Source organism: Dipodomys ordii, unplaced genomic scaffold (genome assembly GCF_000151885.1).
Source record: "Dipodomys ordii isolate 6190 unplaced genomic scaffold, Dord_2.0 Scaffold22, whole genome shotgun sequence".
NCBI classification, from domain to species: Eukaryota; Metazoa; Chordata; class Mammalia; order Rodentia; family Heteromyidae; genus Dipodomys; species Dipodomys ordii.
Genome location: NW_012267238.1, coordinates 4,764,126 through 4,778,635, shown reverse-complemented (window position 1 = coordinate 4,778,635; position 14,510 = coordinate 4,764,126). Strand labels below are relative to the sequence as shown.

The window sequence follows — 14,510 nt, the reverse complement described above, 5'->3', positions numbered from 1 at the left end:
GCCAGGCCGGGGCGGGTCGGGCCCTAGCGTGGGCTCCGGCTCCACCTCCGGCTCCGGCCCTGCGGACTCGGTGATGCGGCAGGATTACCGCGCCTGGAAAGTACAGCGGCCCGAACCCAGCTGCCGGCCGCGCAGCGAGTACCAGCCGTCGGACGCGCCCTTCGAGCGCGAGACCCAGTACCAGAAGGACTTCCGCGCCTGGCCCCTCCCGCGCCGCGGAGACCACCCCTGGATCCCCAAGCCTGTGCAGATCCCCGTGTCCTCTCAGACTTCCGCTCCCATTCTCGGGGCACCCAAGCGCAGGCCGAAGAGCCAGGAACGCTGGCCCATGCAGTCCGAGGCCATGGAGCAGGGAGGAGCTGGTGTCCTGGCGGCAGGAAAGGCTTCGGGTGGAGATGAGCGCGACACCCGCAGGAAGGCTGGGCCCGCCTGGATGGTGCGCCGCTCTGAGGGCCACGAGCAGACGCCGATGCCTGCTGCTCAGACCCAGGCCGAAGAGGGAGGCCCGGCGGCGGGAAAGGCATCGGGTGGAGATGAGCGCGACACTCGCCGGAAGGCCGGGCCCGCCTGGATGGTGCATCGCACCGAAGGGCACGGGCCCGAGCAAAGCCCGATGCCTGCCGCGCAGACCCAGGCCGAAGAGGGAGGCCCGGCGGCGGGAAAGGCATCCGGTGGAGATGAGCGCGACACCCGCAGGAAGGCCGGGCCCCCTTGGATGGTGAGCCGCTCGGAGGGACGTGAGCAAACTCCGATGCCTGCTGCTCAGACCCAGGCCGAAGACGGAGGCCCGGCGGCGGGAAAGGCATCGGGTGGAGATGAGCGCGACACCCGCAGGAAGGCCGGGCCCGCCTGGATGGTGAGCCGCTCCGAGGGACGTGAGCAAACATCGATGCCTGCTGCTCAGACCCAGGCCGAAGACGGAGGCCCGGCGGCGGGAAAGGCATCGGGTGGAGATGAGCGCGACACCCGCAGGAAGGCTGGGCCCCCCTGGATGGTGAGCCGCTCCGAGGGACGTGAGCAAACATCGATGCCTGCTGCTCAGACCCAGGCCGAAGAGGGAGGCCCGGCGGCGGGAAAGGCATCGGGTGGAGATGAGCGGGACACCCGCAGGAGAGCCGGGCCCCCGTGGATGGTGCATCGCACCGAAGGGCACGAGCAGACGCCCTTGCCTCCAGCCCAGACCCAGGCCGAAGAAGGAGGCCCGGCGGCTGGAAAGCCATCCGGTGCGGATGAGGGAGACACCCGCAGGAAGGCCGGGCCCGCTTGGATGGTGCGCCGCTCCGAAGGCCACGAGCCCTCCATGCAGTCCCAGGCTGCAGGCCCTGATGGTGGCAAGGGACGAGCAATGGCAGATGCTCTGAACCGGCAAATCCGCGAGGAGGTGACTAGTGCAGTGAGCAGCTCCTACAGGTGAGATGCAGGCAGCAGCTTCTGCTGTGGGGCTGGTCACCCCATCCTCTGCGGAGGACTGCTCAGGGTCTTTCTCCCCTTCTGAGGAGACATTTAGCCTGACATTTAGCCTTCTCTTGTTTACCAGACCACACCCTCCTCTAACCACATTCCAGGCTTCTCTGCCCTGGTCTGTGGAAAGTCTGTTAGTATTGTCCATCCTAGTCTCCCCAGCTCTCTCGCTCTCTCTCTCCCCTTATCATTTTAGCCACCTTTCCCCCCCCCACCCTCCCCCTGCTCAGATCCCTGCTGCCCAAAAGAGACCTTGTCAGTTTTTCCAAAGCTGATCTGTCATTCCCTCTCCCACCCAACTTACCTGCTGCCTTAGCCTGATGCTGCCCCTACCACCGTGTCCTCATCCTAGAAAAATTGCTTCCAAGGGATTTCTCCCTCACCGTGCTAGCCCACTTCACTTGGCCTTCATTCTTCCTCTTTTCTCAATCCTTGGGCTACACCCAGGCACCACACCCTTTTTTAGATTGCCCACAGGATCCTTCCTCTTCTAGTACTCCTTCTACTTTGAAGCCATCTCTCTCCCACCCACCCCCCCATTTGGCTTTTGTTTTGTTTTTGTTTTTTTTTTACTGTGACTGACACATTGGGCAAATTATTAACCTTCATGTGCTTCAGTTTCTTTTTATTTGTAAGCTATAATTGATAATGGTTATCTCTTAGGATTGCTCACAAATTTATTGATATTGGGTTAATTAACTCTTTTATGTGTGTGTGTGTATATATATATATATACATGTATATATATGTATATGTATGTATATATATGTATGTGTATATATATATATACACATACATATATATATATACATATATATATATATATATATATATATTTGCTTGTGCTGGTCCTGGGGTTTGAACTCAGAACCTAGGTACTGTCCCTGAACTTTTTGCTCAAAGCTAGTGCTCTAGCACTTGAGCCACAGCTCCACTTCCAGCTTTCTGGTGATTAATTGGAAATAAGAGTCTCATGGACTTTCCTGCTCAGGCTGGAGATCCTAAGATCTCAGCCTCCGGAGTAGCTAGGATTATAGGTGTGAGCCACTGACACCCAGCTTAATTCATACATATTTAAATACCTACTATAATACTAAGCACTGTGCTAGGCATAGTAAGGATTGAGGGAGATGATACAAGAGACCTCTCCATGCCTACCACGTAGTGGCACTTGGTTTTGTTTCCATTCCTACTTTCTTCATCATACAGCTCTACATTATTTCTATACATTTCCACTTCCTAGTGCCTCCAGCCTTCTCTTCTAAGTGAGGTATCTCCTTTCTCTGTACACCCTTCATGTTTTCAGATGTATTTCTTATTCACTCACCACCAACAACTCCCTCTTTAGCACATTCACATTCCTTGTAAATGAATGCTTTCATGCACTAAAATACCCAACCCACCCCCAACCTCTAGAATTCTCCCTGTGCTGCAGCCTCAGTTCTTCTGTCTCTTTTCTTGCCCTTCATCTATTCAGTATATTTTTCTGGCTGCTTAGCTTTCAGTCCTGCCCTATTGTTTCAACCAGTATCAGTTAACTAACAGCTTCCAGTTGATGCCGAATATGTTACCCTGGGTTTGAAGGTCTCTGAAGAAGCAGATGTGCACAATGAGTAATTAAGCTAGATGCATTCCAAATGTGGCTTATAGGGTCCTTCATCACTGCCACAGCCATTTATGCCTTCCTCCAGCAGGAGGGTGCAGTGGGGAGGAGCACAGAGTTAGGGTGCTATGCTAAGTCCGTGTATGCGGCTTTCTGTCAAACTGATGTCCTGCAACGAACATGAGAAGCACTCCCTCTTATGTTGCAGAACGACAAGACCCACACAGACAATGCCTTAGAATTTCATGTTTTCCTACATTTTCATGTCTTTTACTTCCCACTTATACGTTCTTTTTCAATCTCTTTGTTTTTCTTTCTTTCTCCTCTCTCTCTCTCTCTTTCTCTCTCTCTCTCTCACTCACACACACACACACACACACACACACACTCACTCACTGGCCTTCCAGCAGTAGTACTTCACTTCCTTTCAAAGAAAGCCCTGGGTGAGCAAGGACACATCTCCTTTTCCTTTGATAGTCCAGGGAGTGGAATGTTCACAATATTTTTAATGCTGCAACTAAAAGAAGATCTAAAGAGAAGAAAGGAAGCAAACAATCAAGGGCATAAAAATGGAATACCAGACGTAATTTTCTGGTTCTATTCACGGCTGTCTTGTGTATATTCCCTGTGAAGTCCAAGGCTAGCCAACCATCAGAGATTCTTGGCACAGCTGCTTCATCTTCCTACTCCCCTATTACCATCTGGTGGCAAGGGGAACCTTATCACTCAGCAGGCAGGAGCTCCCTCTTCCACCTTCATGCAGCCAGTGCCAATCCAGATAGAGGCAAGGGTCTCAAAGTTGAGTGACCCTCTCTGTTCATGTTTTCATACTGGCAGAGGACTTGCTTTGTTCATGGATGATGGAATGACTGCACATGTCAGATACAACTCACTTCAAATTTTGGGTTGCAGATGACACAGAAAAAGGTTTTATAAATCAAATTATCATTGACATGGAGTCTTACTTTGTTTACACTATGGTGACTAGGTCCTTCCATAGGTTTTAAATTTTATTTATTTACTTTAACAACTTCTATGTAGTTTTTTCCCTTGCAACAAAGCCTGAGTCTGAAATAAACAGGCTTCACAGTTCTAATCACATGCTGGAAAGGGCTAGAACTGGGTAGGGGAAAGAGATTCTCTTGCTGTTGGAGTGAATGACTGTTTTTGGCATTTATTAGGAGTCTCCCAACCTGTTAAACAATTATTAAACATGTCACCTTTTATTGTTATTATCAAGTAGAGGTATAAAGAGGTTACAATTCCATAAGTCGGTTATGAGTAAATGCTTTTTGACAATGTTACCCCTTCCTTCATTTCACAATGCTTTTTTAAAAAATTCCGGTCTTCTATAAAACATAATTACACAGATGATTTGGGTACCATCAGTTCCATTTTGCTGTATAACCAAAAGAGTTTTAAATCATTAGGAGAATGAATGCTAAGAGACATAAGTTTCTGTAATGAACACCTTGAATGCGTGACAAATTTGTGTGAAATTTAACAGTTTTTTGTCCGGAAGAAAAATAATTTACCAATAATTAGGAAGTGTACTTTGGATGAAAGTAGATATGAAGAATATCAGTAAATACACCGTAGAGGAAAAATACCTAGAAACTATAGGGTTAATTGTTCATTTATTTTCTTCCCTATTTTCTGATACCTTTTCCTTGCTTTGATCCTGGGTATGTCTTGAATTTAACTATGCCCCATCGCCACCATAAATGGGCCTTAAATCACCATAGAAACCAAATAAGGCTCCATCTCAAAGATAATTTGATTTACCAAACCTTTTCTTCTGCCACTCTACATAAATCATGGCATGTTTACACCATGGTGACTGGTTCCTCCCATGGGTTTTTCAAGTGACATCCATCACATGGTATCAATGTGAGCAGTTTGCTTGAATAGGGAAAGGACACATCCATCAGCTTAATGAATTCATATATAATGTAAAATAAATGTTCAACATTTAGAACCATGTATATGTATATATATATGTATATATATACACTAATACATTGTCAATAAATAATATCGAATATTCTTTGGCACCATGGTTTTGAGAAAATTTCCTTATGAAACAGTACATCTGATCCATAATCTATTCATACTTGCCTGGAATTTTTTTCATTCAAGTGGTATCTGAGGTGTCTTTGGAATTATTCACAATCATGAGGTTTATTAATTTTTAATATACTCATTTTACATTGACAATATTATAAAATTGAGAGGCATGTCTTTATTACCATTTCTAATGTTAAGAATGAATTTCACTGGGAGACCATTTATGGCTTTAGACCTGGCATTCTCAATTAGAAAATAGATGAGTCATAAGGAGGAGATTAAAATTCCCTTTCCAGTCAACCCCATTGCCCTGGCCATCAGTTAATAGGGATAGATGGGGTAGCAGGTGCTCCCTATAGAAATGCTAATGAGAAACTTTTCTTAGAAAATATCAGCTGAGACTCTAGGAGGTAGAATTAATAAACCGGAGGCAAAATACTTGAAAAATGAGAGCAATAACAAGGAAGTCAGAAAGAAAAAGAGCCTTTGATGTCTGCCCTCCAGCCTTGCATGAAGGTTAGAGAACAGTTCATTTGACTTAGTTTATGTGACAGGGAATTGCCCCATGCTCCACCTGCTCATTTTCCTTTTGCCTTAGTCCCAGTAGTACCTCAAAGCTGATCTCAGATGCCAAATCTTCAGTGACATCTTCCTAGGTCCTGCCATTTAAAATATTTTTTTCTATTCTCACTTTATTGTCTTATCACGGTCTATTTGTCAATACTTTTGCTCATATCTTTCCCCCAATCATGAGCACTGAAAGAGCTGTGTTTGTATCTTGGTGCTGTTTTAGATTTGTTAATGCAATGGAATTTTGGTGAAATTTTTATTCACTTCCATATACACACACATATGCATACATACATATACATATACATACACACATACACACATGTTTTTGGTAGTACTGAGGTTTGAACTGAAGTCCTTGTACTTGCTAGACAGTCTCTCTGCTATTAAGCTATACTTCCTCCAGCCTTTTTTTTCTCTAGTTATTTTGAGTCAGTCTCACTTTTTGCCCAGGACTGTGCCTAGACCATCATCCTCCTATATTATGATTCCCCCACATAAGTGAGATGACAGGTATACATCAACACATTTCTTCCATTGAGATGGAACCTTGTGAATTTTTTTGCCAGGCTAGCCTAGAACTATGATCCACCTCATCTCAGCTTTTACATAGCTGTGATGACAGGTGTATACTAGTGTGTCCAGCTGTTGGTTGAGAAGGAGTCTCCTGAACACTTTCTCCTGGCTAGCCTTGAACAGTATTACTCAGCCCTCAGCCTAGGATTACAGACAAGTAGCTGGATTTGCATATATGAACCACTGCGTCCAGTTATTTGCCTCTATATTGATTCATTTATTCCAATTTCATTTTGTTGAATTTATCTCAGAAAATGACTGCCTACTATATATACCAACCAGGGTGCCAGAGGTATGAAATGAAGAAGTTACAATCCTATGTAAGGAAGTCATAACTTCTTTATTTGGGATACAGTTGGAATTTTATACTAGACAGAAATGTTCACGTGGGGGAAGGGCAGCAAGCCTTCTAGATCTGGCTCCAATTGTATCTGCATATAGATCAGAGACCTTAACCTGGCTGTACAATGGAATTGCTTCCAAAATACTGATGCATAGGTGCCTTGCCCAGAAAATGTGATGTAGTTGGTGTGGGGTGTGGCCTTGGCACTTGAATATGTTCTCTCTGGTGCTTATAATGGGCAACCCAAGTTGCCCTTCTTTCGTACGCATGGTTCTCAAAGTTCAGCATGCAGAAAGATTGCATGAATAATCAGATTCTAAAGGGAGCCTAAGAACCTGTTCTCCAGATAATTTTGATGGAATTAGGCTTAAGGCTTTACTTAAGAAAACACTACTTGGGGGAGATTTGCCATCTTTAAGGTGCAAGTTGCCAGCTTGCTTTTTTTTTTTTAAGATCTACTTTTTATTCAAATTGTTCATACTCTACACTTACATTTTTTTATTTTTCTCCAGAAATATCATATTGACATTCATTTATACCATTTTTCTTTCTTTTTTTTTTGCCACTCCTGGGGCTTGAACTCAGGGCCTGGGCACTGTCCCTGAGCTTCTTTTGCTCAAGGCTAGCACTTGAGCCAGAATACCACTTCTGGCCTTTTCTGTTTATGTGGAACTGAGGAATCGAACCCACAGCTTCATGCATACTAGGCAAGCACTGTACAACTAAGTTACATTCCCAGCCCCATTTATACCATTTTAAAATTTTGTTATTATTTGTAATTTTTATTTTTTGAGACATTTTATCAATATATATACCAGGCTGGTCTCAAACTCCAAGTCTTCCTTCTTGTGTGTTGAGATTACAGGTGTGCACCACCATGCCCAGTTTATTTATTTTTTTGTATTTGTCTTTATTTGATTTTTCATATAGAACAAAGTAGAAATCAAATATCCCCTTTCATGTAGAAAATCATTTGTCCCATCTCCTTTCATAAATGTTTTCCATTCCTCCTACTTATTTATTTTGTCTCTTCTATCTTTGTTTTATGCCATTAGTTTGAGGAAAGCCATATTCTCTCTCTTTCTCTTTTATTTATTCCTATTTTTTCAGTTGTTATTTTTTATTGTGAAGAGTTCATTTTTATTACAGTTTCTAATTTATTGTTGCTCAGATACATTATTTTTTTACATGTTAATTTTTGGAAACTTTATCACACTCTCTGGTGTTCTCTACAGAGAGAGAGAAAGTCTGTAGATGCTCTTGGACTGTCTGTGGAGATAATGTATGTTTTTAACAAATAGTTTAGTGTCTCATTTCCAATATTTATGTGTCTTGAGTTTTATTTGTTTTTTTGTTAGTCATGGGGCTTGAGCTCAGGGTCTGAGTGCTGTCCTTGAGCTCTTTTTTGCTCAAGGATAGCACTCTACCACTTTGAGCTACAATGCCACTTTCTGTTTTCTGGTGGATAATAGGAGTTAAGAGTCTCAGGGACTTTCCTTTCTGGGCTGGCTTAGAACCATGATCCTCCGTTATTAGCCTCCTAAGTAGCTAAGTTTACAGGCATGAGCCACCAGCACCTGGCTCATGTCTTGTTTTTGTTGTGTTTCTGTAGTGTGTGACAATGGACATCTTTGCCTCAGGACACTGGATGGCTTTTAAAGTTTTATCATTGAGTTTACTGTATGTTTATAAAACTTCTCTTTACCCTAGGTTGCTAGAAGATTCTAAAAATGTATGTGGTGATAAATTTTATTAAATGTTTCAACTGAGATGATCATAAGATTTTTCTTTTTTAATACATTAAAATTTCTTCTTAATATTGAGGCATCTTTACATTATTAGGAATCATTTTCCTTAGTTAAAAACATATTTTATTATGCTGGATTTGGTTTACAAAAACATTTTATTTAAACTGTGCACATTTGTTTGTAAGTGAAATTGGTCTACAACTTTTCCTTTTTAAAAAATATTTGTTGTTACAATTAAGATGATAACATTATAACATTGTTTGGAACAAGCTGTATAAGAAGAGTGGCTCCTTAAATGTTTGATAAGATTCTGTTATGAAAGTTTCTAGACTTGGGGTCTTTTTCTTTCTTTCTTTCTTTCTTTTTTTTTTTTTTTTACTACCAGTTTGTTGTCTTTAATGATTATTCAGATTTTGTATTTTTTCTTGGGCCAGTTTTATTTTTAAAACATACTTATAATTTTATTTTACTTACTTTAATTTTTAAAAATTACCTCTAAGTAGTTGTACAAAGGGGTTTCAATTCAGCATATCAGTTTATGAGTACGGTGCATCTTGGTCAGTATCACCCATTTATCCTACCCCACCCAGCCTCTCAAGTTGCCTGATTCCATTTTCATATATGTACATTGAATATTATGACTATTTATTCTTGGACTAATTTTAGTAATAGTTATAGGAAAATTTGTATTTTAAATAATCTTAAATTTAATTGACATATAATTGATCATAGCATTTTTTGTGCCTGAGAGGGGTGTGGGTATGAGTTGGGTATACTAGGGCTTGAACTCAGGGCCTCCTACTCTTGTTTAGATTTTTCACTTATGACTAATGAGCTACCAATGAGCCAGATCTCTACTTCTGCCTTTTTACTATTTAATTGGAAATTAAAATCTCTCAGATTTTTCTTCTCTGGGCTAGTTTCAAACCTTGATCCTCATATGTCAACTTCCTGAGTAGCTAGGCTTACAGGCATGCACTACCATGCCTACCTTCATACCAGTTATTAACTTTTGTGCCTTCACTCTTGTTTTCAGTATTCATGTTATTGAAGTTAATTTTAATTTTGCTTTTTAGTGTTTTCAAATAACAAAATGTTGGTTTTGATTATCTCTTCTAGTATGGCTTACTTTTCTTCTTTATTCTTTGTTTCTTTTTTTAATTCCTTTACTGTATCTATAAAGAGGGAGGCAGAGGGCAGGTTTGTCCCTGAGTTTTTGTGATGACAGCTGGCATTATACCACTTAAGTCACAGCTTCACTTTTGTCTTTTTGATGATTAATGGGAGATAAGGGTCACAGAGACGTTACTGTCTGGGCTGGCTTCAATCTTAATCATCCTATCTTAGCCTCCTGAGTAGCCAGAATTATAGGCATGAGCCATTGTCACCAGGTTCCAGTGATTTTTATAGTAATACCATAGAACTGTTATTTATTTCCTATTAGCATTTTGGGCCCATATGGCTTCTTCTCTACCCACAGGTTTTGAGACCATTGAAAGCACAGACTTTGTCTACACCATTTCTTTTTGACATTCCTTCAGGTCTTATTAGCATATACTGTTTCAGCTCAGTCTCCATCCAGGAAATGCTTATTAGTGTCTACCGTATGTCAGACCTTGAACTAAGTCCTGGGGTGTCCTTGTTCTCAAGAGGTTTGTGTTTACTGTGCAGAAAGAAATGTGCTGAGAACTTATAGGTTCCATCATAAAAAGTCTGTGCAGGTCTGTGAAATAGAGGAGAGGATAATTAAGTCTACCAGATTGGAGGGCTATCTGGAATGTGTTGTGTAGAGAATGTGACTGGTGGGCTAGATGTGACTTGAAGGATGAGTGGATCCTGAGTAGGGAAGGAGTAGATTTGTGTAGAAGTTACTGCGGAACTATAACTAATTCTGTGCACATAGAACTTACAGGTATTATTACATGAGAATGGAAGGATGAGGAGGGAAAGAGGACACAGGCAGGGTTCATCTCCTTTATTTACTGTTTTCTTGTGCTGGTTACTGGGGCTTGAATTCACTTAAGGCTGGTGCTCTACCTCTTGTTTCACAGCTCTACTTCTGGCTTATTTTTGTGGTTAATTGTAAATAAAAGTCTCATAGACTTTCCTGCCTGGGCTGGATTTGAATTATGGTCCTCAGGCTCCTTGAGTAGCTAGGATTCTAGGTGTGAGCCACTGGGCACCTGGCTTCCTTTGTTACCTTGTAAGGAGAGGGGGAAATCAGGATCAAGTTTTGGAGTTTAGGAAAGGTGGTTTGCCAGCTGTGGGAAGGATGGATTGGCGGGATATGGCTAGGTCCAGGAAAGAAGCTATAGGTTAGGTGAGAGATGATGAAGACTTTCAACAAGGGAAGAATGCAAATGGACATTGATGATACAGAATGAAATAATGGGTGGCTAATGGAAAGTAGGAAGAAAAGGAGAGAGAGGAGCCTAGAACATTTCCCAGATCTCATGCTCTAGATGTCTAGGTTACAACAGAATCACTCACTGAGCTCTTTGGACAAGTTGAATTTGAGGTGTCTTAGAAGGTTTGCATGGTGATTCTCATTACAGAAGGAATATGGAAATGGCTAATAAGGGGTATGAATTGGAACAGATGTGTTATAAAACTCTTTAGCCTATGTGGTCAACAGTTAAGATGTGGACTTTATTCTAGGTATTGTTATACCTCAAAAATAAAATAAATTCGAACTAAAAACCAACTAAATGGAGGTATAGCATGATGCTCAGGAGAAAAGGCAGAACAGAAAGACCTGGACAATTTCAACCTGTTGGTGAGAACTAAACCTGTATATATGAGAGAATCTGAGGTCAGATTACAGCAAGCATGGACATCCAGGGAGGGAGCCAGGAAAAGTCAATAAAAGTGTGTGTGTGAGCTGGGCACCCAGTGGCTCATGCCTGTAATCCTAGCTACTCAGGAAGTTGAGATCTGAGGATCACAGTTCAAAGCCAGCCCAGGCAGGTAAGTTCGTGAGACACTTATTTCCAATAAACACTAGAAAACCGGAAGTGGTGCCGTAGCTGAAGCGGTAGAGCACTCACCTTCAGCTGAAGAGTGCAGGGACAGTGCCCAAGCCCAGAGTTCAAGTCCCACAACCGACCAAAAAAAAAAATGGGTTTGGCTTCTATACTTATTTCCCCATCTGTCTCTCAGCTCCTTTCCCATTGGCCCAGTGTGACACCTACATATATTAAGCAGTGATTTTCTTCATTGTCCTATTCTCATTCTAGCACAGTCTACCATCAATATGTAGTTTCTTTCAGATGAATGAAAAGGCTTTTGCAGGACTAAACCTGGTATAACTTATTTTGGTGGGAAAATTATGGCCAGACCTCAAGCCACAAAACCCATAAGGTTCCTGGCAGTGCTGCCTCCTCCACTCTGCTATTCTCTTGTGGTCACTGTGCATTTCCTACGGTGACTTCAAAAGGTTGCCCTACATTGTGACATATCCTAGAATGCACATTTCCAGCCTCCCGGTCTTCAAGGATTGCTCATTATGAAGCCATAAGAATTAGGCAAAGGCAAGCAAAGCCAAGATGCAAAAGAATGTTAGAGAGAACAGAGATATAATTGAGTTTCGACCTTATTTTCTTAGTGCTTTCTCTGTGCCAATGGCTTTAACATCTTATTTTATTATTTGTTGGTGTTGTTGTTTTGTTCCAATATTGGGGTTTGAACTCAGGGCCTTTGTGCTCTCCCTGAACTTTTTCCATTCAAGGCAGAAAAATGCTATCCCACTTGAGCCTCTGTATAATCAATACCTCCTGTTCCAGTTTTTTGCTGATTAATTAGAAAGAAGAGCCTCCTGGATTTGTCTGTCTTTCAGCCAGTTGCAGATCTTAGCCTCCAGAGCAGGTAAGATTACAGTTGTGAGCCACCAGCATCCAGCTAACATATCTTTTAAATTTAGACTTCTTAATGACCTTTTAAGGTCAGAATCTTCATCATTACAGATGAAGAACAGAATTAGGGAAGGGTGAGGACTGAGATCGCACAGCCGGTCAGTGGCCAGTCACCAATCTGGTTCTCTTCATTCCAGACCACAGCTGTGTCTGGTTCAAGCAGTCCCTACCCTTGTGCCCCTAGTCCTCTCATTTCAGCTTACCATTCTTGGGAGGACTCAGCCCTTGTACTGTCTCTCTGTCTCTCCTAAGCCCATGCCAACCTTCTCTATCCACCTTGTTTTGGGGGTTGTTCGAGAGTCCTCAACACTCCTTGTTCCAAACTCTCCCTGGATCCCCTTCCTCCAGGAAAAGGCTCAGGGACTTTGATCTGTAGTCAAAGTCCTCCAGGATCTGATCTATCTTGTGCTTCTAGCCTTTCTACTCCCTGTTCCCTGCACACACCTTGACCTTTTCCTGGGAGTTCTTGACCTTGGCTGCACATTTATATTACAAAAACTGCAGCAAGTACTCTGGCCAAATCACAGCCTAACCTGGGCTCTCATGAACCCCACAGTTAACTAGTGCAGGATATTGTCCATAATTTTTTATTGTTATTGTAGAGTTGATATACAGAGGGTTGTAGTTAATGTGAATCAGATATTGAATAATGAGTACAATTCTTTTTGAACCATGTCTCCCCTTCTTGCACTCTCTCCTGGTTTTTCCCTCCTGTCCTCACCCACAAAATATCCAGTTTATCTTCCATATGTCTAGTGAGTACCACTGTTGTATTTGTTCATCCTTGTTCCACCTCTTACGTGCCCTTCCTCGCCCTCGCAAATATGAACCAGCTACTGTACAAAAGGAAAAGAAAACAAAAGCAGTAACAATTTTCCTTTTCTTGGAGTTCATTTCATAGAGTGTTGTTTTATATGATCATCTGCACATAGCTATCCACCACTCCTGTGCATATCCTCCTTTGGCCTCAGTATGTGAGTGACTAGATTCTTACATAATTTATCATATCCCAGTGTGTATTGTGCATAATTTTTGCTCCTGACATGCTCCCATCTTCTAAATCCTTCCTATCCTTCAGGGCTTTTAGTCCTTTGTGAAAGAGGCTTTTACTATAAATGCAGGGAATTAGGTTGGATTTACTTGATCCTGATTCTATAATAATAATGCAGTGGGATTTATAATATTTTTATTCAAAGTTCAGTGTAGCATCTTAAGAGCATAAAAGGCTGCCTTGGGGGTTTCCAACGAAGAGTGTGTGATCACTGTTCACTGCATATTGCTGCTCACAAGGGAGCTGACATGGATGGCTGTATCTGAAGTCCAGGCAGCCCTCCCATGAAGGTTAAACTCAAGGGCCAGAATTCTCTAGGGACATTAGGCTTGGCTAAGTCTTCTGGAAGGTTCATTAAAGGGATGGTTGTTTGTGTCCAGGCAGATGTCCTAGAATCCTGTGACAGTCTTGATGACCATTAAAACTGCATTTAAATTGTGCTATGACTTAAAATCTATGTGACCTTGGGAAAGTCTTGATTTTCTCCACCAACTAAAGGGAGGTAATTACTCAATAGCGACTTCACTATGTGCTATGATGCTTTTGGCATTTTTGTTACCCAAGGAAGTCTTTCATTTATTAATTTAGGAAACATCTATCATTTCTCGTGTGAGACGCTGGACTTGGATCAGGAATTGTAGAGAGAAACACATGGTAAGAAAATGACAGGTAGGGTTAGGAATGTGGCTTAGTGGTTGAGTGCTTGCCTTGCATGCATGAAGCCCTGGGTTTGATTCCTCAGTATCACATAAACAGAAAAAAGCCAGAAGTGGCATTGTGGCTCAAGTGGTAGAATGTTATCCCTGAGCTGAAAAGGCTCAGGGACAGTGCCCAGGCCCTGAGTTCAAGCTCCAGGACTGGGAAAAAGAAAGAAAGGAAGAAAGAAAGAAAGAAAGAAAGAAAGAAAGAAAGAAAGAAAGAAAGAAAGAAAGAAAGAAAGAAAGAAAGAAAGGAAGGAAGGAAGGAAGAAAGAATAGTAGCAAGTGTGACAAGAGCAATATACATGAAATATTGAGGCATGTAGGTAAAAAGGGGTCTTAGCCTAGTCAGAGAGTACTTCCTGGATTTAGGGTGTGTGTGTGTGTGTGTGTGTGTGTGTGTGTGTGTGTGTGTGTGTGTGTGTGTGTGTGTGTGTGTGTGTGTGTCTTGGTAAAACAGAACCAGTAATACTGTAATACCT

The 14,510-nt window shown here is 42.3% G+C and overlaps 1 protein-coding gene across 1 annotated transcript in view; it reads left to right on the top strand.

Moving 5' to 3' along the window:
* The window catches only part of Map6 (microtubule-associated protein 6), a 68,008-nt gene that overhangs the window by 2,354 nt on the left and 51,144 nt on the right, over positions 1-14,510 (top strand). Inside the window, exons 2-3 of the mRNA XM_013013967.1 lie at positions 6-772; positions 1,049-1,410. Of these exons, the coding sequence (XP_012869421.1) occupies positions 6-772; positions 1,049-1,410 (1,129 nt within the window). The remainder of the gene's footprint in view (positions 1-5; positions 773-1,048; positions 1,411-14,510) is intronic.